Source organism: Cuculus canorus, chromosome 23, assembly GCF_017976375.1.
Source record: "Cuculus canorus isolate bCucCan1 chromosome 23, bCucCan1.pri, whole genome shotgun sequence".
In the NCBI taxonomy this organism is placed as follows: Eukaryota; Metazoa; Chordata; class Aves; order Cuculiformes; family Cuculidae; genus Cuculus; species Cuculus canorus.
Genome location: NC_071423.1, coordinates 3,649,729 through 3,676,433, shown reverse-complemented (window position 1 = coordinate 3,676,433; position 26,705 = coordinate 3,649,729). Strand labels below are relative to the sequence as shown.

The following is a 26,705-nucleotide window of genomic DNA, read 5'->3' as shown; positions in this document are numbered from 1 at the left end:
GAGAGGCCGTGCTTGAGCTTTTGCATAACGGTCAGTCCGCTTCCGAGCGCTGCCGGGCTCCCTCCACCACCCCCGAGCATCCTTCAGCCCCGAGCATCCTTCTTCCTCTCCCGGTGCCGAGCGAGGGGGATCTGCGGGCCGAGCGGTGAGGGGGAGCGGGGACTGGGAGGGAGAGAACGGGTAATTGTTGGCATGGAAGGTGGAAAAGTTGATGCCACTCGCTCCGGGACAGCGCGGAGCCAAATAAGTACCAGTGGGCAGGAGGGGCAGGGGTTGGACCCGCCGGCTTTGTGCCCTTTCCCCGAAGGGATTCTGCACGAATAAACTGTGGGAGCAACCCAGCTGAGTGTGAAGGCTGGGAGCAGCCTGCTACAAGGCTGGATGGAGCTCTGGAGGCAAACTATTCCCCTCTTTCAGCAGCAGAGCCCCCTCTTCCAGCAGCAGAGCAGGGCTCTGCTTCATCCAAGCACTCTCCAAACCCTCCTCCAACAGCTATGGAAACCACTGCTGTCCATCGGAGTGGGGCCGTGGCGGGCTGCCTGCCTGCCCGGGGTGTGGTCCGCAGCCCGTGCCAGCGCTGAGCTGGTCAAGGAAACACTGAGCATGAGGAAGGGCGGCTATTCACTCCCTACTTGCTGTTCTCCATCTGGGATCTCTCTACTTTTTCATCTTGCCTCCTTCTCTCATCCTTCTTCCTCGAATCACCTCTTCCTCCTCTCATCATCCTTCTCCTCTCATCCAGCAGGTGCTTCTCGTGAACAGCAGACAATCCAAAGAGAGCGGAGATGCCTTGGCCGAGCAGAAAGAGGGACAAAGGAGCAGTAGCAGGTCTGTGCTGGCATCCTAACTGACGTCGCATCTCTCACTTGGGGTTCTAAGCTATAGTGAAACTACAGACAGTCATCTTAACCTTCTGTCTTTCAAAGCCGTCTATCTTGCAGACAGCATTTCCTCTGTAAAACGGGCTGAGCATCCATGTGTGACTGAGGCAAGTCTGGGAGACACACAGTAGAGACAGTGATGTATGCGCAGCACAAGGCGGTTAAGAAATGTAAATCATACCTGTTTACGAAGAGCTTTCAAGCCCTATGCATTTTAAGTGGTCAAATTTATACCCAGGGTAGTGGCAGGAAGGTGATGTGCTACCATCTGCAAAAAAAAAAAAAGCAAAAACCTTGTACTTGAGGCAATGTTATGTGGCGTTTCAGGTGTGAGATGAAAAATTTGTGCAGTTGGCTCATCCGTGCCACTCATCTGCTTAATCGACTCCAGTGACTAACCACCTTCTTACTCTTTATTCACTTCTTTTTGCTGTCTGGGTCCTGGGCAAACAGGGATATAGACCCTGGTAGCACAGGGGAGGGTTAATCTAAGTTTTCCAGCTATGTAGTAATTGAAATAGCTTGCTTTGCTGCTGATTTTTCCTGTTATTCACTGAATTCACCTAAATCAACTTTGATGCCTGCAGTTGATGTCTCAGCGATTAATTAAAACAAAATTCAACTACACTTCTTGTGAGCAACACGGTCCATCCTGGCTTTTTTTATGATTAACTATGACCATTAAGGTATGTTTGAGCACAGCCCACACAGAAAATACATCCTTATTCCAGATGCAAGGTAGAAATACTCAGAAACACTGATGCCTCACGCTGCTACCTTACCCATAGCATCTGGGGCAGTCAAACTTCTGCGGCAGTCAAACACCAGTCTGTGAAACCAGCTGAGACCACTCGAAGTGTGTCAGCACAAGCCCTTATCAGAAATAAAATGCATTTTATCTGAATGGTTTATTGTTTCTTTTAAGATAAAAAGGAGCCTGATGCTAAAATTGCCAAAACCGAGGAGGAGACTTCAGATAAGGAAGAAGAGGAGAAGTCCACAAAACCTCCAGCTGGGAGTTCCAAGTCAGGATGGAAGAACTGGAAGAAGACAAAAGAATCCGACTCCGGTGGCGAGGAAAGCAAGATAACATATTGCCACTGGCTTCTGAAATCAGAGCCAGAGAGCAGGCTCGAGAAGGGAGTGGATGTGAAAGTAAGCACTGACACCCATCCTTCCTCAGCATACAGGACCAATTTCACTGCTTTCCAGAGCTTTAGTGCCTGGATGCCAAATTACAGGATCGAACCATTCAGATTGTTTGCAGTATTAGCACTACTGAGGCTCAAAATCCATCTGTCATCCTGGAAAGACATAACATTGTTCTCTTCCAGGGTGACAGCTCTGGGGTTTGATACTTGTGATAAAAGAGGCAATCGGGTCCTTAGGATGCTTAGCAGCATCCATTTCCGACTCAGCCCTTACGCTGCTGCGGTGTTTCACCTTTATGAAGGCTTTTCTAGAGCCCCTATGGAAACCCAAACGATTGTGCCAAGTTTGTAATTGAAGGCAACACTAGGAACAAATGTTTAGGCACAAAGTAGATGAGGAGATGATAAAGATCACACTGCCCTCCTGAGCTGAACCTGTATTTTCATTCCATTTGGCAGTTCAGCATTGATGACTTGAAAGCTCAGCCCAATCAGACGACCTGTTGGGATGGAGTAAGAAACTACCAGGTAAGGAGCCTGTGTCAAAGACACTGAAACACCACTAGAGAAAAGGTGGCTGTGCGCACAGGTGACTCGTTCCCTTTGCCTCAAGCGTTTCCTTCTGATGCAGTCTGCATGCTTCTCCAGCAGCATTTTGTCAGGAGTTAGTGCTCCTCTAGGTCAAAGGTAGATTCAGCTGGGTAATATTTGTCAAATCAATGGGTTTTTCTTTAGCTCGGACCAGCCTTTATTTCCCTGGACACCTTTTAGCAAGTCTGTACTTACTCAGATACTGTGTCTTGTCAAGATACAGGTTTGTTCCAGGCCTCTCCAAAAAGGAAAGCCACGTGTGCTTCCCCTCTAGATAGGATCTGCTCTGCTGCTTGTTTGCTGACAGCAAACCTAAGCCTCCTGCTGTCTCTGAACAAGGGTGGGCTGAGCTGTTGAGTTCCCATGTGGTTTTGCTTCATTGCATTGCAGTATAAAATGTCTGTAGGACAGCAGCATAAACCACTGTAGGAAACCTTACCTGAGTAGCTCTGAAGCACACACCCCACTCCTGTTATTTGTTCCTGGCTGCTTATAATGAAACCCTGAGATCATGAATCAAAGAGCTCGAAGTCTCTCATTTACACCCGACAGGCAAGGAATTTCCTGAGATCCATGAAACTTGGGCAGCAGGCCTTCTTCTACCACAGCAACTGTAAAGAGCCTGGCATTGTTGGCATTGTCAAGGTGGGCCTCTTCCTTGTTCTGTTGTTTTGGGGAGAGGGGAAGGTCATAATCGGTGGGTTATCAAGCAGCTCATTAGTCCTACTTCTATCTCGGCACCAAAGGAGGGCAAAAGCCATGTAATCAGAGCAGGGAATGAGCTTGGAGCATCCATGCTCACCGGTACGTACCACGACAAGGCTGACTCGCGCATCCTTCCGCAGAGAAACAGAACCACGCTGCTGGTTTCCTGCTGACATTTCGGAGCTCCTCCAGCCAAGTGGTGCTCCACACTCTGATTAAAATCTGAGTCACTAAATTCTAGTCAGCTGAGCCTGCAAGGCAGCAGTGGAAAACCTGAGACACAGAAAAGATATTAAGAGGAGAACTCATCACAGAGACTATCACCGTCTACCCTGTTGTGTGTTTCCACACCACTCTCCAAGGAGGGAACGATGCTTCCTTGACAGACTTGCTGTTCTTCAACCCAAGGAATGTAAAGGAGGGAAACAGATCCCACTGTTAGAATGGGGTCCAGGGGAAAACAAGGCTGATTTTTGCACCAGGATTATTCCTTATGTCTAGTCCCAGCTTTCTCCAAGTGCATTCTGTGCGCTTTGCTGACGATGGGTGGGAACTTGTCTCACATTCTTCTCCTGTTCTCTCCAGATTGTAAAGGAGGCCTACCCTGATCACACGCAGTTCGATCAGAAGGATCCTCATTATGATTCAACCAGCAGAAAGGAGAACCCTAAATGGTCTATGGTAAACTAGTGAATTAAATAGAGCTGTTTCAAGCTCTGTGTGCAAGCTGAGCAAAGCGAGAAGCCTCTTATCATCATATTGCAGATGTTCTTAAGCTTCTGTCCTGGCTTGGTTACCTTTTTCTCTCAGAAAACCCAATCGTGATTGTTTTCCCTACCTTTTTCCCCATCTCTTCCAGAAGGCTGCCAAAATATATCCCCTTATACTTTCTAATCTTACTTGGATGCAGAGCTGATCTCTGCGCATGGCAGAATTCTGAGTTAGGAGAGAACAAACATCTTTATGTGCTGCTCTCAGCCCACAACAAAGCTGTAGATCTGAGGCACACTGAAGTGCAGGGAAGTGATTGTCCGCAGGCTGGCTACATCCCACACCAGGATTTTGTACTGTCTGTGACAACGTTAATGCATGTTGCTAGTGCACAGTGCTAAGATTCCTGTAAAAGGAGAACCTGCATGAAGTGTCTGGAAGTTATTTTAGCCTTCAGCAAGGAAAAACTTCTGTACCATCATAAGACAGTCATTTGATTCTCTATAAAATCTTTATCATAGAACGGTTTGGGTTGAAAGAGACCTTAAAGCATATCCACTTCCAACCCCGTGCTGTGGGCAGGGACACCTCCCACTGGATCAGGGCCTCCGAGCCCCATCCAACCTGGCCTTGAACCCCTCCAGGGATGGGGCCGCCACCACTGCTCTGGGCAACCTGGGCCAGGGCCTCCTCACCCTCATCATGATGAATTTCTTCTTAATATGTAATATAAATCTTCCCCCTTCCAATTTAAAGCCATTTAATCTCCCGTCTTATCAATGCATGCTGTTGTAAAAAGTCCCTCTCCAGCTTTCTTATCCCCCCAAAGATCTTACATGACCTCTGGATATATCTTTCTTCAGCCACATCCCTTTGCTGCCTATCCCTTCCCAGGTGGATGTCCAGTTTGTGCGGATGACAAAGCGTTTCATCCCGCTGTCCGAGATCAAGGCTCACCACCTGGCACATAAAGGGGATGGAGGCCCCCTGAAGAACATGATGCTCTTCACCAGGCAACGCCTTTCCATCCAACCACTGACACAAGGTAAGGACCTCCTCTGAACTCCTAGTGCCATTCCCTCTGAGAGGCAGCCCTTCCAGAGGACTTGGAAGTTCCCCTGATGGCTTTTCCTTCCTTACCTTTTCAATGCAGAGGAATTTGATTTTATCTTGAGCCTGGAAGAGGAAAAACCACGTTAAGAATGACAGCAGCACAGCTTCTGCCCAGCCTGCTGATGCCGCCTCCTAAACCAGCGTAACTCTCCAATGTACTTGCTCAATCACAGCAACAAGAACGTGCCCACACGATTCACAGCTACACGTCCCTTACCCTCACACACTGTTATTTTTTGCTTATTTTTGAATAAAACCTTTTAGAATCAACTGCATCTTCTCAGTTGTTAATAGTGGAAAAACCTCCAGTCGTGCCTTGCAGGATGGAACAGGCACACCCTTCTCAAGGAGTTTGCTGTGGGATCAAGCGCAGTTCCAGGTACTGCAACTTCTTCTGCAGAAAGGTATCACCCAGCTTCTCTCTAGAACAAGATAACTGAGATGTAAATACACATCAAGCTCGATTGCTGCAAAGCAGATCACAGCTTTAACTTCCTGCAGGGATAAAACTTCCCATGTTATTTTTGTACTGACAGTGGAGAAGAAAATAAAACTTGCTTAAAAATTCTTTAAGCTACTTGTGTCCTCCACCAGCACAGCTTGTACGCAGTGAATAGAATCACAGAATGATTTGGGTTAGAAGGGACCCTAAAGTTCATCCAGTTCCAACCCCGTGCTGTGAGCAGGGGCACCTCCCACTGGATCAGGGGCTCCAAGCCCCATCCAACCTGGCCTTGAACCCTTCCAGGGATGGGGCAGCCACCACTGCTCTGGGCAACCTGGGCCAGGGCCTCCCCACCCTCACAGCAAAACATTCCTTCCTAATGTGTGGGAATCCTAATCTAAATCTTCCCCCTTTCAATTTAAAGCCTTTCCCACTCATCCTATCACCCAGTGCCCTTGTAAAAAGTCACTCTTCAGCTTTCCTGGAGCCCCTTTCAGTACTGGGAGGCTGCTCTAAGATCTCCCCAGAGCCTCCTTCAAGCTGAACAACCCCAACTCTCCCAGCCTGTCCTCATATGGGAGGTACTCCAGCCCTCAGATCATCTTCATGGCCTCCTCTGGACCTGTTCCAACAGATCCACGTCCTTCTTATGTTGGAGACTCCAGAACAGGACTCAAGATGGGGTCTCACCAGAGCAGAGGGGCAGAATCCCTTCGCTCACCCTGCTGGTTACACTCCTTTCGAGGCAGCCCAGGACACGATTGGTTTCTGGGCTGTGAGTGCACGTTGCCTGCTCACGTTGAGCTTCTCATCGATGACCACCCCCAAGTCCTTCTCTGCAGGGCTGCTCGCAATCACATTGTCCCCCAACCTGTAATGAAACCATGGATCGCCCCGAGCCCGGTGCAGGACCTTGCACTTGGTCTTGTTGAACCTCACGAGGTTCCGACAGCCCCACCTCTCCAGCTTGTCCACATCCCTCATAGCTTCACACAGCTTGAAGACAGACCAAGAATTTAGAAAGATAACAAAGGGCAGACTCCTCGTGCCCATTTGGAAGGCTACACAGTACAGTACTGAAGAAAAATGTCTTAATACCATTAAAAACCCCAACCCAGGCCATATAAACCATAGCAGACACACTTGTGCACAGCATTTGACAGCCAGGGCTGGCTCTTTTTAATTGGAGAGACAAAAAAACCAAGATTTAAAATACAGCCATTGAAAAGACGACGAATTAAGAAACATGTAAACACAGCAGAGGCTTAATTACAGGTTTGCACTGCTCGGTTGAGTACTTGCAGAGTCTCCCCTGCCTGCCTGGGAGATGGGGAATGACCCAAGTAGTGAACAGAACCCCCCAGCTCAGGGGGACGCGGCTGCTGGAGCAGCGTTTACCCCTCACCATGCGAATGAGATGCTTTTCTAAAGTACCTTGTCCCGGAGTGACCTCACGCTTCAACTTCGCTCTAAAGATGCTCAGCACGTCTGCTCCAGCCAGAGGGCCTGGTGGGTAACAGGGTGAATGGTCCGTTTAGATTAAGTAAAAACAGGGATTGTTGCTAAATTCTTGTTCCACAAGTAAGGACACAGGGGAGAGGGGGCACAAAGTATGAGAAGAAACCCAACCCAATGTATACGCTCATGCACCTTTTCCAAGTCATCCCTCTGAAGTGATGGACAGAAATCTTACAGCTCTTTGTCTTGTCAGACAATTGTCTTACATCCCATAGTGTCCAGCCAGTGAAGAAAACACTCCTGGAATGCAGAGACATATCCATCCATGGGGTTTCTTTAACACCACATGGCTACCATCGAGAGGAATAGGCAAGGAAAAAAAATACTAGGCAGGGATATGAAGGAAAGCTGGAGGTGCTGCTGTGCTCAGCTCCACGTGGAAAGACAGCCCGCTACCCCCGGGGGCACCCGCGGGAGCTCCGCTTGTCTCGGAAAGGTTGTGTGTTGCCACAGCACGGGTGGCTCCCCCACAAAGAAGGGGTAGAGTGATCTCAGAAGCAACATTCAGGTCCCTCTGCCACACGAGACGTGTGGCCGGTTCCCAGCCCGTGCCCTGGCATAAGACGGCAGACGGCTAAAGTTGGTGTTGGCTTCAGCCTGAGGAAGACACGGCTCCAGCCCGTGGCACAGACCTCTCACGGGAAGAAAAGCAAGCCACGTCTTCACTATCACAGCACAGGAACATGGTGTGACATGAGCACTCAGCAGAGATGAGATCATTAGTGTCCTCTACAACGGAGCGAAACTGTCCAGCTCTACTGACAACCACAACCTTACACGGGGTGAGTAAAAGACAACTTACTTCGGCAAGCAGAAACATACATTAACCACTGAAATACAGCAGCTGTCTTATTAAAGAGAAAGGTCCCCTTCCCTCCCAGGCCCCATTTCCTCCACCAGCACTGTTCCACTACACAAAGCAGAAGACACTTCCATTTCCCAGCTGCAAGACAACTGTTCCACACTCGGCTGCAGGACAGAGGCAGAGATTTATTCCAGAGTCAAAAAGACGCTGGAGAAAACCCCAGTGAGCCACAAACTCAGAGAAATCCAGACAAATCCCACTTGCTAGAGCTCATATCCCAACCCTTTATGCAGCTTGTCTCCCCGTCCAGCAGGAGGTTGAACTACCTGCTTCCCCAAAGGGCATCTGAACAGGATGGATATTCTCTCCAGACTCAGTCAATGGAGTTTACAAAGCCACATCTGATTTTTAAGGGAGGAGGAACTCCCTTCTGCGAAGGTTCTCGTGATTCTACTTAGCTGAAGACTAAAAGAAGCTTATTTTAGAAAAGAAAAAATCCGCATCCAGGTTCTCAGTTCATGGCATACCCTCAGACCTCACTGGTGACTCCAGCTCAGGCCTCGGGAATGCGGCTCTGGAATCAAGAGAGCTCTACCATCCTTCCAGTTCCTGCTTGGCTTCATCCAGCAGCACATACAGGCCAAGAGCTTCTTAAAACAACTGCATCCACTTTCAGTCCTTACCAATCCACATCCTGGAGGCACGAGGGAGCAAACAAAGCCATACACACGTGTTTCTACACTGCCGTCTGTCCCTGCTACAAAGCCTGCTCTGTCACGAGGACACAGACGCGAGCAGGGCAGCGTGCGCAGCGTAAGCTCGCTCCCCAGAGTGCCCCCATTTATTTCTGATGTTCCAAACTCATTCTATAGACCTCTCACGGCTGCTCTGCAGCAGCAACAGCACCTGTATGAGTGCAGCAACCAGAGAAGCTGTATCTCAGGGGCACTCACGCAGCTACAAGTCCAGGACAAGACAAGGAAGGCAGTGCCCTCGGCCAGAAGCCTTCCTGCCCATCCAGCAGCCTGGGACCATCAGTGCTCTGCCACCTCCTACTGCATCCGCGTGCCTCACTCCTTCCTACCAGATACAGCTCTCTCCGACTCAACGTGACCACAGCAAGGACAGAGCCCAACACGTGCCGCCCGCGTTGACCGAGTCAATGCCATAAAGGAATCCAACGCCAGCATGAAGAGGAAGCGGAGGCAGCAAGGAGACAGCTCTAAGCCATTTCAAGTCATCCGAACCTCAGTCTCTGACTCCCTCATTGCTGTGTCATTGTCCCTTTTTGAAGATTTCAGAAAGGCAAGAAAATATCCATCCTACACAGCCCCAAAGCAACCTCCACAGCGCTGGCAAGAAGCAGCAGATTTGGCCTTCACTTGCTCTCTCCCTTCCTGCTGCCACACTTGAAAGGGAGAGGAAATCAGGGAGCTCCGCAGGCTCTGGACACGCGCCTCAAAGCAGCCAACCCGAGGAATGTAGTTGATTGGGAAGCACTGAGGTACCTTCAACTCCGCACCACCAGTGCTCCAGCTCGCCTTACCCTCCTGTCCCCTTCCCACCTTACAAGTCCTTTGAAGAAAGGAATTAAGTCAAAAACGGATATTTATTTCCATGAAGTCTCTGAAGTGGTTTTTTTCTTCCTCCTCGCTGCTGTCCCCACTGGCTCCACAGCAGCCTTCCTCCGCGTGGCCTCTCACTGCCGGCCGTTGTTTTCTGCAGGCTGGTTGGGAGTCTTGGCCTCAGCGTGCGAAGATGTCCCCTCAAACCGCTGGGATGCGATGGCTGCTTGGTGGGACATGCTCTTCCTCACTATGTCTCCTTTCCGCCAAAGCACCACCTCCTGTAGTGAGACAGCCGGCAAGGCTTGTCAGGGCTCGTGAGACCTTCTCCCAGCCCCACCCAGACCAAATGGCTGAACCGAGCTCCCTCGAGACCAGCTTGCATCCATGGAGATCCCAGCACATGCTGGCTTCTTCCATCCACAAGATCAGGTTGCTCCAAGCTCCATCCAACCTGGCCTTGAACCCCTCCAGGGATGGGGCAGCCACCACTGCTCTGGGCAACCTGGGCCAGGGCCTCCCCACCCTCATCAAGAAGAATTTCCTCCTAACGTCTAATCTATATCTTCCCCTTCCAATTTATAGCCATTCCCACTCATCCCATCACTCCAGACCCTTACAAAAAGTCCCTCACCAGATCCAGGGCAGCCCTGTCCTAACGCCGTTTGCTACCACGTTGGAATTCATAAGGTGAAGCTCAAAACCTCCACCACAGGGCAACAGAGTGGAAAACAAGTCTGACCTGCATGGACTGCTCCTCTCTGCACTCTAATTAATCGTGTCCTTACAGATATTCAGTCAAGAACACAATTTCCCCTCGTGGGAATCCCAAATTCCCAGAAGGTCCTTATAACGTAGTATCCCAAGTGACACTCTACAGGCCCAAAGAAGAAAAAACAGCTCTGTTTCTCACCTGCTGTTTAAAGTAGCGTCTCTCTTCCTCATCGATCAGCACCAGATTGAGGTAATAACGCACCGAGAACTTCTTATTGATGTCCCTCATTGTTGGAGTCAGCTCGTAGCCAGCAAGAAACAGCCTGATGGGAATGGACTCCCCTACAAAGAGCACAGAATCATCAGCACAGACAGAACGCAAAAATTTCAAGTAGGAGAGCAGCAGCAAAACAGCATCTCGCTTTGTGACCATGTCCACAAGTGGAGTAAGACGAGCTAGAAGACCTCAACTCCCTTCAAAAATCAGGATGCACAGTTTGTAGCCAGATCCTGCCCCTGCTGCCAGCTGTTCCACCTCCAGTTCAATAGCACAGGACTCATTTGTGACCCGCATCAAGACAAAACTGCAGGAAAAAATGAGTCAGGTGACATTTTCTCTCGCAGATGACTCTGCCGGGCAATGGAACTGGAAAACGAGTGGCACAGGAGATTGGCACAGAGTTAGAACACCACCTCTCTCTGCTCCAAGCTGCGGCAATGCCAGCTGGTGGCCCATGCCAGCAGTGAATTTACATCTATTCCTAGTTCTGCCACTGCTTCATGAGAAGAATTACATCATCGCAACTCATTATGCCTCAATTGCCCCTCATCACATCAGAGAAGGAAGGGGACCGTATTTAACCACCGCTGAGAGTCCACCAGTGAAACAGGACGCAGAGCACACAAACTTGGCTGAAGATACTGCAGGACTTGTAGCCCCACCCCAAGAGACTTCAGAAGAGGAATTCTGAAGGGTTCATCTTCCTTCTTACCTCTCACAGGTGCCCCATCCATGATCTCGTATTTAGCTATTGTGTCATTCTCATGATAGACGTTGGGTCCAGTCCCCGTGGTTTCTCTCTTGATGATATCGATCTCCATGTGTTTGATCTTGATTCGCACCAGCAGGAAGTAGATCTTTCCAACAATCACGTCCTTTAAATGATACCTAGCACACAAAAGATGAAATCACCGTCAACAGTGTGAGGCAGACCAGGACCCTGACTGAAGAGCAGAACTTGCTTCACTCTTATCCGTGGCCCCAGCTGTAAACTTCAGATCCCAATCAACCCACACACACACCAGGCTGCTGTTATCTTTCCTCCTCCAGGTTTTTGGAAATCAATAAGAACATTTAGCATGATCAGATAAACCCAAGACAGAATTCCAGGCTGATGATCTGCAAGAAACCCCTGTGACAGCAAAGCCTCCAAAACCAACTTTTTAGGTCAAATAAGAGTAACACGAACATCACACTGCAGGGGGATTTGCTTGCATCAGCTGGGAAAGATGCACTAAAAGTACTTTATAGAGTTGCTTCAAAATTCTGTGCCTGAGTAAAGGTCCTGCTCCAGCTGTATTGTCCGGTAAAGAGCAGACGTTGTACTTTGAAGACATTTGGAAATACTGGTCTTGCTCCTGGATTTACTGATCTTGCTGAGGATACAGGGAATGCAACGTTCCTGCTACAGCCTCACGCTGTGCTGCAAGCTCAGAATGCCACAGGCATCGCTTCCCACTCCTTGGCCCAAACACCACATAAATGGGCAAGGAGAGGAACCCACAGATCCTCAGTAAGGATCTGGATGGTGTGCCAGCCCCGTGGAGCACATGAACAAAGAATCCCTTTGAGGATCACACGCCAGACACATGCTTAGGCTTCCAAACCAAGCTGTATCCTGCAGCAGATGGTTCCCCACCACCACTGGCTGCTCCCGAGACACTTACTTGGACTTGTTATACTCGAACTCAATGTGCAGGCAATCCTCAATCCCCACCTCCATCTTAATGGAGGAATTGAGCTCCGGATACGTGCTCAAGGTGTGCACGACTATGTCCATCTCCTTCACCACATCGTTCAGTCTGCGGCTGACAGTCGCCCGGAGGAAATACCTGCAAGGAGAGGTCTCCGCATTACAGTTGCACAGGCAGCAACAGAGACAAAGCAGGGAGGGACTGGGGCTGAAAGCACCGCACTGGGCGATGTAAGCAGTCTTACTGGTACCCTGGCTTCTAGAGCAGCCAACATTCCATGTGGGAAAAGACAGAAAGGAATTTTCAAGTGGAAAAGCAAGCTCTTCTAGGGCTTTTCCAAGCTTTCATGCATTTGCGAGTCTGAGTTACCCAAGCACCAGTTTGAGGATCCGAGTAAGAGCTTGCACATGTTAAAACCACTGCCCTTTTGCAAGAGATTAGATCACACCAGTCTCCGCAGGCACACCTCTTACTGCAGATCTCAGAATTTTCCAGCCTCCCCTCAAAGCCAGTGACTGATTTTCAACTCAACAGGAGTGCCTAGATGTGAAATATGGTTTGTGACATATGAAGAGGATACGAGCTAGGCATCTGTTTGCATTAGAGCACAATTAAAGTTGACAAGGCTGATTACAAGACAGCAAAAATGGCCCCAACAGAGACTAAAGCAAACCATTTCTTCTGGTTTTTGATTTACCAAATAAATTAGAAAGTACTTAATTGATTCAGAAGGGCTGATTTCTCTTGACACTTAAATGAGGCAAATGAGTTCCATAAAGCCTGATGCACACTTATGAAAGTAAAGCTCTCAAAGACAACCTTTTACGATTCAGCCCTCCAAAATTCATGTAGAGTGACCCTATGAGCTTACAGGGATGGCTGGAAAGGGACGCTGCCCTCCAGTATCAGCAGGGTAAATACCAGCACCTACACGCTGCACAGAGCCAAAAACTGGGGTCAGCAAAGGGAGGGGACAAGAACTGGTGTCAGCAGAGGGAGGAGACTCACCGTAGCTTCACGTTCTGCCCCGTGTAGGACTCGTATGGTTTTTCCACATGTGTGAATTCAAAATCAAATGTCTGTGATTGAGTGAATTCACCAGGACGGGCCAGGTCTTTCACCAGAGACACAAACTCGTGGTGGTTTCCTCGGTCATAGTAGAGTTCTGCGAAGACATAAGTCCAGGTCAAGCAGTGATGCTTAACCCCACATGACACAGTAAGGAAAAGCAGGATATTTCACAGCTGTGAGCACTCTCTTGCCCAGAGAGCCTACCAGGACAGCCCATGGCCACAACGTCCTGCACTGGTTCACTGCTCTCCATCACAGCCAGACACAGACCAAAACTTTCCTCCCCGAAACAGGAAGGAAAAGTTCTGCACAGCCTCACCTACTACAAGGACTCAGGAACTCAGCTTGCCTTAGAGTGACAGGGATCCCCTATTATCTATATTAATTATGTCCAGACTGTTTGAGAAGAGAAGCGACTCACACAACCCTTTCTGATAACATTCTACACAACATTCCAGGCGAAAGACATCGCCACTGTAAAGAGAGGAAAAAACACCACTGCCTCTCTGGAACAGCAGACAGTGACAGAGCAAAAACAAAGGACAAAGAGGCTTCCGACTGTTCTTGATTGTCCTTTGGCAACAGAGTTTGAGTGGTCTCAATCCGCACCGGGAATAAGCAATGAAGCCAGCGCTCTGCAGGTGACTGCCAAGAGTGAGGGGATGCAGTTGAGCCAACTGTTCCAACAGCCCCTGGATAACAAATTAACACGAACACCAACAAGGGAAGAGCAGGACCTTCAGAAGCACTGCTCAAACCAGTTCGAGTAAACCAGCATGGTCACATTGCTTCGGTTTTCCCCACCACCTTCTTGTGTCAGCAGGAAACAACTACAGGTTGCCTCGTTTAATTAAAGCTATCCTCTCCATGCTTCTACAGAGCTTCCTCACTTAAGTCAAACTTAAAACTCTGTGATTTGCATTCGCAGCTCTGTGTTACACGTAACTATCAATGCAATCTGCCCTTCCCAGCCCTGCGCCCGAACTGGGTGACTACGTGACGCCCACACAGTCCTAAAAGGTAAAGCCTCAGCCAATCTGATATGTTCAGATGAGGAATCCTAAGTCATCAGACAATGCCACACACACAAGTTCACCGTCAGCACTAAACTGTGCAGAGGAGGTTTTGGAGAGGCATCAGCAGAGTATAGGAACAGCAGGGAGAGTCTTAGAACCATTTGGTTGGAAAAGAGCTTCGAGATCAAGTCCAACCGCACCTGTCCACTATTAAACCAGATCCCTGAGCACCTCATCCACCTGCCTTTTCAATCCTTCCAGGGATGGGGACTCCACCACCTCCCTGGGCAGCCTCTGCCAGTGTCCGAGAATCCTTCCAGTGAAGAAATTTTCCCTGATGTCTAATCTGAACCTGCCCCAGTGAAACTTGAGGCCATTTCCTTTTGTCCTATCACTTATTTGTGATAAGAGACCAACACCCACCTCGCTACAACCTCCTTTCAGGGAGTCGTAGACAGCCATGAGGTCTCCCCTCAGCCTCCTCTTCTCCAGGCTAAACAACCTCAGATCTCTCAGATGCCTCTCGTAAGGCTTCTTCTCCAGTTCTCTGCTTCTTGGGATGCACAATGAGATCTCAGCTTTTAAGTGACGTCTGTTTCTGACACCCTTTTGCTCACCTTATCTCTATAATGGAAGTATTGGCACTAGAACCCCCCTCACTTACGCGGAACAGCGAGTGCCATCGAGCCGGGCAGGCAGGTGACATCAATAAACCAAATCACTCTGCCCTGAATACACATTCATAGAGAGGAAAGTGCTTGTCGATGTGACGGGGAGAAGCCACGTGCCACATCAAAAGAGGAATACATCATCTGCTCACGGGATGCAGAAGGCAACGATCGAATTTGAAGCAAGGGGAGGTAAATGTCAGTGTACCAAGCTCTCTGCTGCCTCGGAAGAGCACAGACTGGTGCTCAGAGGAACAGGAAGGGTTGATGCATCCGACACTTCATCGACATCCAGAGAAGAGCAACGAAGCTGGTGAGGGGCTGGAGAACAAGTCTTATGAGGAGCGGCTGAGAGAGCTGGGGGTGTTTAGCCTGGAGAAGAGGAGGCTGAGGGGAGACCTTATTACTCTCTACAACTGCCTGAAAGGAGGTTGTGGAGAGGAGGGAGCTGGGTTCTTCTCCCAAGTGACAGGGGACAGGACAAGAGGGAATGGCCTGAAGCTCTGCCAGGGGAAGTTCAGGTTGGATATCAGAAAAAAATTCTTCACAGAAGGAGTCATCGGGCACTGGAACAGCTGCCCAGGGAGGGGGTCGAGTCGCCTTCCCTGGAGGTGTTTAAGGAACGGGTGGATGAAGTGCTGAGGGACATGGTTTAAGGGAGTGTTAGGAATGGTTGGACTCGATGATCCAGTGGGTCCTTTCCAACCTGGTGATTCTGTGATTCTGTGACTCTGGTATCCAGGCTGGAACAGCCACCTCCCCTCTGAGGGTGTCTCCCCTCTGAGACACCACTCCGTGACACCCCAACCTCCCTACGTGTTAAATGGTCTCTCACAGCTACTGCCCTCAAGAAGCGAGAAGCTGTTCCAAGATGGAAAGCATTAGGGAAGGTCCATCAGCGGTAGAAACCTCAGTGCTTTATGGTGTGATGGGCAAAGGGAGAAGAACACTGTGCAGCTCCAGCAGCTCCAAACACACCCTGCTTGGGCAATACTGTGAATTCAAAGCAGTTATTCAAAATATATATGGCTCAAAAGTCTTCCCAAACCGGGGGATCAGAAGCAGGCGAAGCAGCAGAGAGAAGACAGCGGAGCTGCAAGTGAATTTCATGCTTAATTTCCAGTGATAATCAAATAGGTCATGAGGCAGCTGCTGATGAACGGGTTCACTAACGCTCCATCGTTTACAGGCTCTCCCTGCCTCTCTTCCCTTTCTTTCCAAAGGGTTGTGCCATGCACAAACAAGGCAGCAAAACGCTTCCACAGCAGTGTTGGGGCTGGGTGGGAAAACCTCGGGTTCACTTGGCCGCACCGCCTGATTTGCAATGCAAACATCACAGGGATTTGGGGGGTTAAACGCGGGTACAGAAGGCACAGTCGCATCCCTGGGAATAGCCTGAACTCATGTTGGCTGTAGCTCTCGAGCACATCCATGGAACACGGATAGCTCCGCTCCAACTGAAGAGCGGGTGTGGCAGCTGCCCTTCCTCTAAGAAAGCAAGAAATAGGTAAATCGAAATTAGCGACACGCACAGAAACCCACAAGTTCTGAGCACGCCGAAGCCATTCCCAACGTGCCATGCAGGAATGTGTGGTCACTCACTCCCGGAATAAGAGATGGAATCAGCCTGAAGGCCCTGGGAAAGCTGATCTACTCAGGGAAAAGGCGGTGCGGGATAAGAAGGTGCAGGTAGGGATTGGGGACCTATGGGAAAAACTCTCCCGATTCACTGTCCTCGGGAGAGGCATCGTTTTCCGTTGTATCCCGGGAATGCGAATCGATGGGCACAGGAGAAATGTAAAGCGACAGCTCGGAGAATCCCGACGGAGAGCCAGTGTTATTGGAGTGTCCGCGCTTGGCCAGACGTCTGCAGGATGGAAATCCAATCTTCCACCAGCCCCGAACCCAAACCAGTGAGCGAGCAGAGCGAGAAAATAGGACGAGGGAACAATGACCTGGAAAAGGACTGGAATTCTCTCCTTTCCCGAGCACAGAGCGGGTGGCCCAGCTCGCACGGCAGGTGGAATGAGGGAATTCTCTGTGCAGTGACGCCACGGGCATGCTCCGCGAAGCAAAGCAATGGGAACGATCCATGTGGGGAAGCCACGGGAACGATCCCTACAGCAAAGGAGTGGGAATGCTCCATTCAACGAAGCTACAGGAATTCTCTGTGAGGCGAAGCCACTGGAACGCTCCATGGAGTGAAGCAAAGGGAATTCTCCATGCAATGTGTAGGGAAGCGATAGGAACGCTCCGTGCAGGGAAGCAATGGGAATGCTCCATGAACTGAAGCAATGGGAACACTATGAGCAGGGAAGCATTGGGAATGCTCCATACGGGAAGCAATGGGAACACTCCAAGTAGGGAAGCCACTGGAATTCTCCATTCAATGTGCTGGAAAGTAATAGGGAATGCTCCATGCAGGGAAGCAGTGGGAATGCTTTGAGCAGGGAAGCAATGGGAATGCTCCATGATCTGAAGCAATGGGATTGCTTTGAGCAGGAAAGCCATGGGAATGCTCTATGAACTGAGGCAATGGGAATGCTCTGAGCAGGGAAGCAATGGGAATGCTTCATTCAATGTGCAGGGAAGCAATGGGAATGCTCCATGCAGTAAAGCAATGGGAACGCTCCATGATGTGAAGCAGAGGGAATGCTCTGAGCAGAGAAGCAACAGGAATGCTCCATGAACTGAAGCAATGTGAACGGTCCATGCGGGAAGCAATGGGAATGCTCTGAGCAGGGAAGCAATGGGAACACTCCATGAACTCAAGCAATGGAAATGCTCCATGAACTGAAGCAATAGGAATACTCCATGTGGGAAGCCATGGGAATGCTCCTGTCAATGTGCAGGGAAGCAATGGGAACACTCCATGCAGTAAAGCAATGGGAATGCTCCGTATGGGAAGCAAGGGGAATGCTCCATGCAGGGAAGCAATAGGAATACTCTGTGTGGGAAGCCATGGGAATGCTCCAGTCAGTGTGCAGGGAAGCAAGGGGAACGCTCCAAGCAGGGAAGCCACAGGAATGCTCCATGAACTGAGGCAATGGGAACGCTCCATGAACTGAAGCAACGGGAATGCTCGGAGCAGGGAAGCCCCGGGAATGCTCCATGAATTGAAGCACTGGGAATGCTCTATGAACTGAAGCAACCAGAATGCTTGGAGCAGGGAACCCCTGGGAACGCTCCATGAACTGAAGCAATGGGAATGCTCGGAGCAGGGAACCCTTGGGAATGCTCTATGAACCGAAGCAATGGGAATGCTCAGAGCAGGGAAGCCCCAGGAATGCTCCATGAACTGAAGCAATGGGAATGCTCGGAGCAGGGAACCCTCGGGAATGCTCTATGAACCGAAGCAATGGGAATGCTCAGAGCAGGGAATCCTCGGGAACGCTCCATGAACCGAAGCAACGGGAACGCTCCATAAACCGAAGCAAGGGGGATGCTCGGAGCAGGGAACCCCTCGGAACACTCCATGAACTGAAGCAATGGGAATGCTCGGAGCAGAGAAGCCCCGGGAATGCTCTATGAACCGAAGCAATGGGAATGCTCGGAGCAGGGAACCCTCGGGAACGCTCCATGAACCGAAGCAACGGGAACGCTCGGAGCAGGGAAGCCTCGGGAACGCTCTATGAACCGAAGCCCCGGGAGCGCTCGCAGGCGCGGTCCGCCCGGGGGCCGCTGGGCAGGGCCGGGCTCGCTCACCGATCTGCCCGATGAACTCCACCTTGATGCCCTGGTGCTCCAGGCGCCGGTTGGGCTGCTTGAGCGTCAGCACCACCCGCCCGGACACGGTCTCTCCGTCGTAGAAGAGGAAATACTTCTCCTTCTTGCCCTCCTCCGTCTTGTGCTCCACTCGCCGCCGGCTCTCGCCGTCGCTCAGCACCAGCTCCAGCTCCGGGGCGGCGCCGAACCCGAAGAAGCTCATGGCACCGGGAGCGGCGCCCGGGACGCGGAGCCCGGGGCTGATCGGGGCGAGGGTCCCGCAATGCGGCAGGGGAGGGGGGCGAAGGGAGGGCGGAACGGGACCCTGCGGAGCCCCAGCGCGGCCCCCGCCGCCCCGCGCCTGCGCCGGCCCCCGCGGAACCGGCAATGGGGCGCAGGCGCGGGGCGGGAGGGAGGAGGGGGCGCGGAACTGGCTGAAGTGGACGGGGATTGGCTGAGGCGGGAGGGAAGGGGGCGGGGATTGGGCAGAGCGGGCGGGGATTGGCTGAGGAGGGCTGCGGGAGGGCGGGGGTTGGCTGAGGAGGGCGGTGATTGGCTGGGGCAGGAGTGAAGTGGGAGGGGAATTGGATGAGGTACGTGGTGATTGGCTGGGGAGGGAGTGAAGTGGGCGGGGAACTGGATGAGGAGGGCGGTGATTGGCTGAGGAGGGAGGGAGGAGGGCGGCGATTGGCCGGAGTGGGCGGGGATTGGCAGGGGTGGGCGGTGATTGGCTGGGACGAGCGGAAGGAGGCTTGTGATTGGCTGGAGAGGGCTGAGGGGCGGGGATTGGATGGGACGAGCGGAAGGAGGCCTGTGATTGGCTGGAGAAGGCTGGGAGGCGGGGATTGGCTGGGCAGGGCGGGGATTGGCTGGGACGAGCGGAAGGAGGCCTGTGATTGGCTAGACAAGGCGGAGGTGGGCGGGGATTGAGTGGGGCGGGCGGGCATTGGCTGGAGAGGGAGGGGAGATGAGCGAGGATTGGCTGAGGATGGCTCTGATTGGCTGCTGCGGGTGGGCGGGGGGAGGATTGGACAGAACTAGCGGTGATTGGCTGGGACGGGCGAAGGGAGGGCGGGGATTGGCTGAAGCGAGTGGTGATTGGCCGAAGCTGAAGGAAGGTGGGAGGGGATTGGCTGAGGTGGGCGTGGATTGGCTGGTGCGGAAGGGAGAGGGACGGGGGGGGGGGGAAATTGACGAAGCCAGCAGTGATTGGCTGAGACGACAGGGCGGGAAATTGGCTGGAGCGGGCCCTGATTGGCTGAAGCTGGCGGTCGGGGGCGGGCTCTGACTTGCAATGATTGGCTGGTGCGGGCGGGGCGGGGCGCTGATTGGCTGTCTGGGGCGGGGCCTGGCGCTGATTGGCTGTCTGGGGCGGGGCTGGATGCTGATTGGCTCTGGCGGGCGCGCGGGCGGTTCGAAGTTCGGCGGCGCGATGGCGGCCGAGCTGTGCCGCACCCTGGTGGGGTGGCGGCTGCGGGACGTGAGGGGAGGTTCGTTCCCTGCTGGGTTTGGGGCTGGGTTTGGGTTCCCGGCGCGGGGCTTACGGGTTCTTTTTCTCCACAGGGTGGGCGAGCGCTGTCTGGGAGCTGGATTTCACTGAAGCGGAGCCGCTGGACGCCGCCATCAGCGAGGCCATCGTGGAGGATGGGACCGGGGCCTTCGCGCGCCTCCACCAGGCGCTGCGCCCCTTCGCCGAGGAGAGGCCCGAGAGCCGAGAGGCAAGGCTGGGGTGGAGACGTGTCCTCCCGTTCTCCCCCCGTGTCCCTATTCCCACTCTGTCTCCCCCACCCATGTCACCCCCTGCCCCCTCCTGTGCCTCCCTTGTATCCCCCTCTTATGCCCCTTCCCCTTCCGATGTCACCCACCCGCGTCACCCCCAATGTCACTCCCTGCTCCCTCCTGTCCCATTCCCCCCACCTTGTGCCCATTCCCCCTTCGTGTCACCCACCCATGTCACCCTCAACGTCATCCCCTATCCCTTCCTGTCTCCCCTGTTCCCTTCTGTACCCCTTTTGCCCTTTCTGACCCATTCCCACCCTGTCCATTTGTATCATTCCTACTTGTGTCACCTCTGTCCCCTCCCAACCTCCTTGTCATGTCCTGTTCCCCTTTGTTCTCCCTGTCCCCCATTGTCACCCCCCAGGTCATCCCCCGTGTCACCCATTGTCCCCCTGTCCCCTTCCTCCTATTCCCTCCCTGTCCCCTATGTCACCCCTTATGTCATCCCGTCCCCTCCCAACCTCCTTGTCGCCTCTTGTCCCCCCTATTCCCTACCTCTCTCCTATGTCACCCTCCTCATGTCACCCCCCCATGTCACCCCCTCTCCCCTCCCAACCTCCTTGTCACCTCCTTTTTCCTCCATTCTCCCCCATCCCCTTCCCCCATTCCCTCCCTCTCCCCTCTGTCACTCCCCATCCCCTCCCTATCTCCTTGTCACTATTGCAAAAAGTGGAATCTTGTTTGGGTTAAGATAAAGTAGAGTTAAGTTTCATGTCAGTAACTGTTTTTTTGAAGTTACGCAGAATGCCCTATTGATAGAAAGATTTTTTTTTTTGTCAAATTGTGTTTTTCCAGATGCTGTTCATTCTTTGGCGTTAATAATGTCTTGTATTAAGTATCATAGAATCATAGAATGGTTTCAGTTGGAAGGGACCAATCCAGTTCCACACTGGATCAGAGGCTCCAAACCCCTTTCATCCTGGCTTTGAACCCCTCCAGGGATGGGGCAGCCACCACTGCTCTGGCCAGCCTGGCTCAGGGCCTCCCCACCCTCACAGGAGAACATTTTTTCCTACAATCACATCTCAACCTCTCTTCTTTCAGCTTAAAACCTTTCTACCTCATCCTATCTTGATCAAGAGCCCCCACCCCCAGCTTTTCTGGAGCCCCTTTCAGTACCAAAAGCTGCTCTAAGGTCTCCCTGGAGTCTTCTCTTCTCCAGACTGAACATTCTCAACTCTCTCTGCCTGTCCTCATAGCAGAGGTGCTCTGGCTTCACGGTCTCTTCTAATCCAAGCTGTTCTGTGAGGTGATAGAACGAGAGAAAATGGCCTAAAATTGTGCTAGGGGAGGTTTAGTTTGGATTTCAGGAAAAATTTCTTCACTGAAAGGGTTCTTGGGCACTGGCAGAGGCTGCCCAGGGCAATGGGTAAGTCCTTATCCCTGGAGGGATTTAGAAGATGGGTAGATGACATGCTCAGGGGCGGTATTGCAGTGGACAGGTACAGTTGGGCTCGATGATCTCAAAGGTATTTTCCAACCAAATTATTGTATGATTCCCTGAAATAGTGCGTTAGTGTAGCAGACACTACTGTATATTTTAACATCTAGCGCCATAATGTAACTATTAAAGCATATTTTAAAATATATACGCTATATATAGGTGGCTGGTTGTGTGGCAGCTGTTAAAACTTGTCAAGAGCTGTGTTGTTATGGGTTTTCTCACTCTTCCCTCAGAATATCTGGACCTTGTTTGCTGAAAACAACTTCTCTCCTAACACGCTTGTGGCTGTCTTGCATCACTTTGTTGACGCAGGCCACCATAAAAGAGCAAATGCGCAGGAAAGGGTTTACGCTCTTCACGCGGCTGGGTTGTACTTCCTGCTGCTGGAAATCCCAGGTGAGCGAAGGGATGTGCCTCTTTAGTGTGGGATAAAACATCATTCAGGCAAAATCAGCTTTCATTTATAACAATTCCAGGTGGAACAAGTGATGGCTTTTGAACTGTTCACTTGATGTCCTTGAGACCTGTGGGGATTGAGCTCAGTCGTGGTGTTGAGTGCTGAGCAGCTGTTATGGTCTGATAGAAGCCTGATTTCCTGTCACAGAGCAGCCGGATGGTCTCAGTCTGGTGCTGCACTGCCATGCATCTTCCTGGTTGTTCTGTGACAAGGTCGATAGCAGAGGCTGCACGGTGCACAGAGCTGGAATCACACAGATCTTTCTGGTTTGACAATAATGCACAGTGAAGGCAGAAGCTTATTCCTCTTACTGCCCTGTAACTAGAGAGGATATCACTCTACAATGCTTTTGCACAGGGTAGTTTGTGAAAACAAAAGTGTGCATTTGAAATAACTACAGCAGAGTTTTCTAGGGGATTGATTCAGAACAGTATCCTTTAGTATTCAAGGCTAATGCGTGCTCTAAAGCTTTGCTGAACTCTGCTGTGTGGCACATTAACAGCTAGAAGGCTCAGCTGGCAATCCTACCAGAGAATGTCATCACTGATGCTGTTGTCCTGATGCAGTTTGGCTTTGTTCAAACAGTTCTATTTACTTCTCTTGGACTGTCTTTGGCTCCTAGGGAGAACACCTTTGTCCTGGCCATCTATTTGGTTGCCAAAGCAAATGGGAAGGTGGCCAGATTGTTTGATGCTCTCTCTGTGTTTTGCTTGGAGGGTGGCTGATGTTGTCTTTTTTGGACAGGCAGCGTGGCTAACCAGCTGTTCCATCAAGTGATGTTTGATAAATGTCTTCACACCCTGACAAAAACTTGGCCTCAAGAACCAGATCTGATGAGGAAAAGAAAGAAGATGCATGCTCAGAGCTCTCAGACCAATGGAAGAAGAAGCAGAAAGAAAGGAAAACCCTGCAGGAATGGCAATGTAAGTTGTTTGCGTAATTTCTTCAGGTATAAATCTCTATTAATAAGGAAACTGTTGGAAAACTATTTCATTTCTAGGTCGGTGTGATACTCTTCCTCTTTTTCACCCCTTTTGTAGTTCTTAAGCTTTTATTCAGAGTTCAGCTGTGTTCTCGATTCTCTACCTCTTTATTAGGAATTTCAGTGGTCTGATGATTAAATATTGGCTGCAGTTTCCTGGCTATTGACTAGTAGAAAAAACACAGCTTATTCACCTGTGGCATGTTGTTAGAAAGCCTGCTAGCAGAGGGAGAAACCAATTAATATCAGTTTCTTCAAGAGACCTTCAAGTATGTGAACAGTTTGCAAATGGCATTGAGTTCCCTTGCCAGCTCATTGATGGGAGGGGCGAAATGCTCTGGTTTGCCGTACTCAGCTGCACCTTCTAACATTTGTATGATTTGGTTTTTTTAATGGAACCAAGGATTACACATCGGAAATCCGGAGAGAACGTCGGTGCTGCAGGGTTGTAGCAAGCAGGGAGAGAAGGTCATAGGCACAATGGGAATTACTTAAGATGGATCTCCATCCAGATTAGAACTCACATAATTGTCTTTAGTTCTGATGGACTTTCTCCTTCAAAATGCGAGTAGCCTGTGTTCAAGCTTTCTTTTATCACATCCAGCTTTCATCTTTCTGTCTGTCTGGTTTGTGTTTGATTTTTCCCCTCACCGTGTTAACTAATCTGAAATGCAAAGGTTTAGGATTTTTGATGTGAAATCATGTAGGATCTAGCCTGAGAGTTCTTTGCAGCACCAAAATGTGCAGAAACAATGAGCCTGTGCTGTGGAACAAGGTGGTGCTGTTTCTCTTTTCTACCAATATAGGTGGAAGACATACTGGAAGGGGACGAGGAGGAAGAGGATTGTGAAAATGTTTACTTTTCAACAGACGATCTTCTTCAAGTTCGCGACTCAATCTTCCTTCTTCTGAAAAACTTCTTAAGACTTCTACCTAAGTTTCCTCTGAAAGAGAAACCTCACTGTGTGCAGAACTGCCTGCAGGTAATGGAATTCAACTCAAGAAAACTTATGTCCCTTAACACAAACTTTCAGTGGATGCAGAGCGTTTCATAGCCACCGGGAAAAACTGGGGTCCTGATTGGGCTGCAAATCTTGGAGTGGAATATATGGTCCATTGTCTGTCTCTTGTGCTTATAGCCAGGTAGTTCGTGTTCTGTCCTGAAGTGCTTAAGCCTTATCATACTGAGAAGGAAAACGTGGTATTGAGCCTCTGGGCTTTGGGGTCTGCTTGTATTCTGCTTCCAGGGAGGTAACGCTGGTTTGAAAGTAGACTCATGTTCCCTGTGGGCGCACTCCCCAGCATCCAAGTAGACCTGCTCTCATGTGGATTGGCTAAGCTTGGCTTTCTTTCCTTACAGATCTTTGTGGAGATGACAAGCTTTGAGCCAGCAGTACATGAGTTCGAGTTCTCAGCAGCAATGTGAGCGAATAATTCTTAATGTCTATATGGCGCTTTGAATAAGCAAAGCGTTCAATGCTTTTCTTGTTATTATCTTGTTTATACCAAAATGAAAGCAGTGATTTCTTTTGCTGAAGATAATTAGAATGTGTTCCACCTAGCTACAGTAAACATCATTTAGTGAATATTGAACGTTTTTCAGTCAATGAGCACATTTAGTTGTAATAGTTGTAGTGATGTTTCTCTGATGAGAGATTAAGACCTGTCTTTACCTCCTCTTGCTTAGGAATATTAACAAAGCCAAGTACATTCCTGAGCTGGCATATTATGGACTGCGATTACTGTGTACCCCTCTACATGGTACAGAGGATAAGGTAAAAGTAGGACAAAATCTTTACAATCCTCACTGCAGTATTGAAAAGGAGTAGTAGTTTCTTCCTTCTCTGAGCATTGCTTTTGCTTGCACATTTTTAACATCAGTTGTACTTTCTGTGCGTGTGTTTGCCGGGTCAGAGGCAAGGTGATTTTTTTCCACCCCATTCCTTATTTCCTTTTATTTGTACGATGATGCATCTTGTGTGCATTGAATTCTGTGCTCCAGTGACTCTTGTGGCAAATGAATCAGAAACAGAGGATAGCTACAGTGGCATTAGATCCCTCTATCTTAAAACAGAGAATCCCAAGTTACTGCCTTTGCCTGGAGTGGTCTCATTTCCTGCTAGGTGGAGCTCCAGCACTGCTTGGCAGCTGCTGTGGTATTGGGATGTGCGACAATGGAGCATGATGGGGAAGCGCTATGCGCAGAGGATGGTGAGCAGGGGTGATGCTTGTTCAGAGAACATTCTGTCATCATGGAACATCCAGTTCTACCAGAAACGCATCTGCAGCTTTACATGTTTGTTTTATTAAATTATCAGGCAGGCTGAGTCATCTCCTGCTTACCTGTGTGCTACCCCCAGAGACAGGGCTTTTGAACCTTGGGTGTGACTGTGCTGCTGTGATTGTGAGTAAACCCATCCGAACTAGTTCTGAGCTAGCAAGCCAGGGTATTAGCAGCTGTCTGGTCAGGAAAGCCGAGAGCTTAGTGCATACTCACCAGATATGCAACTGAGTGTCTGCCCAGCTTTGGGAGCCTTAGACCTGTGTGTTTGCAGCTCCTTGGTTTCTCAGCGCATCACAGGCTTTTCAGAATCGTTGGCATTTGTGGCATCAGCAAGATGCAGACCCATCTCAGGTCCCTTGCCTCTCCTGTTTGTGACTACTTGGTGTCAAGGTAATGAGGCACCCTTGGACCCAAAAGTGTGGCAGGGAAGAGGCTCCAAAAGTTCAAGTGAGTAGAGACATGCATTTAGTTTAAGATGTCTTCTGTGAAAAAAAACAATTAACTTTCTTATATTCCACACGTTTCTGGCGAGTTGAAGTGCACTGCTTTGGAGGGGATCTCTTGATATTGTCAGGAATCCTTTCTAGAGCCTTACTGGACTTGTACGAGGACGTCACAGCTAGGAAAGATGTTTAGTGTATTAACAGTCCTCTTTGAATCATTCTGCTAGCAGTTATCATTTGACAGGTGCTGTTGTTTGGGCCTGGGTTTGTTTGGTTCAGAATTACCTCATAAACCTGGTCAGAACACTTATCTGTGGGCTCCTGTGGCTACTGAAATCAACCTGAAAATAACAATTTGTTTGTTCGTTTTCCCCAGATTCTTCGTTGGATCTTCCAGCGAATCCTCAATGTCATTCTTATGCTGGAAAGTGGCACGGGTTCCAGATGCACAGTCCTTCCGATCACATCGGCTGTGGTCAGTGCCAGGAATCAGGCCATAAAATTCATCAGGTGAAGTACAGAGTTCTGGCACTACCCTTCCTGGGTATGTCTGCTCTTCCTTCTGGCAGGCTTTCACTTTACTGTTTCGCTGATAAAGGGCTGAGACAAACTGGCACTGACTTTGAAGTCGTTTGTGCAAATGACTTTAATTAAAGTGTCTGTAGTGGGAATTTACTGAACTT

General features: G+C 50.2%; 3 protein-coding genes across 8 annotated transcripts in view; 2 read left to right on the top strand and 1 right to left on the bottom strand.

The window, feature by feature from the left end:
- Positions 1–5: 5 nt before the first annotated feature.
- On the top strand, positions 6–5,528 carry THYN1 (thymocyte nuclear protein 1). 2 transcript variants are annotated; one of them, XM_009568628.2, is made up of 8 exons: positions 6–145; positions 743–828; positions 1,807–2,036; positions 2,492–2,560; positions 3,176–3,268; positions 3,914–4,009; positions 4,934–5,084; positions 5,193–5,528. In XM_009568628.2, exons 2-8 carry the CDS (start codon positions 786–788, stop codon positions 5,237–5,239), a joined length of 729 nt encoding a protein of 242 aa, XP_009566923.1. In that variant the 5' UTR covers positions 6–145; positions 743–785; the 3' UTR covers positions 5,240–5,528. The 2 variants fall into 2 exon arrangements, with proteins under 2 accessions (XP_009566923.1, XP_053943147.1); XM_054087172.1 differs by having other exon boundaries at positions 7–145; positions 746–828.
- Positions 5,529–9,179: 3,651 nt separating this feature from the next.
- Positions 9,180–19,032, bottom strand: VPS26B (VPS26 retromer complex component B). The gene is made up of 6 exons (XM_009568626.2): positions 18,634–19,032; positions 13,182–13,338; positions 12,147–12,311; positions 11,192–11,367; positions 10,399–10,541; positions 9,180–9,766 (listed from the first exon to the last, which is right to left on the bottom strand). The coding sequence occupies exons 1-6, from the start codon at positions 18,854–18,856 to the stop codon at positions 9,620–9,622; spliced, it is 1,011 nt and encodes a 336-aa protein (XP_009566921.1). The 5' UTR covers positions 18,857–19,032; the 3' UTR covers positions 9,180–9,619.
- A 1,044-nt stretch (positions 19,033–20,076) lies between these two features.
- Positions 20,077–26,705, top strand: part of NCAPD3 (non-SMC condensin II complex subunit D3) — a 32,120-nt gene continuing 25,491 nt past the window's right edge. For 4 of the 5 annotated variants that reach the window (XM_054087146.1, XM_054087147.1, XM_054087145.1 and 1 more), the window contains exons 1-8: positions 20,106–20,123; positions 20,197–20,351; positions 22,090–22,252; positions 23,058–23,236; positions 24,102–24,278; positions 24,656–24,717; positions 24,983–25,070; positions 26,399–26,532. In XM_054087146.1, the coding sequence (XP_053943121.1) occupies positions 23,090–23,236; positions 24,102–24,278; positions 24,656–24,717; positions 24,983–25,070; positions 26,399–26,532 (608 nt within the window). In that variant the 5' untranslated portion in view covers positions 20,106–20,123; positions 20,197–20,351; positions 22,090–22,252; positions 23,058–23,089. The other variant, XM_054087148.1, reaches the window with a different exon arrangement.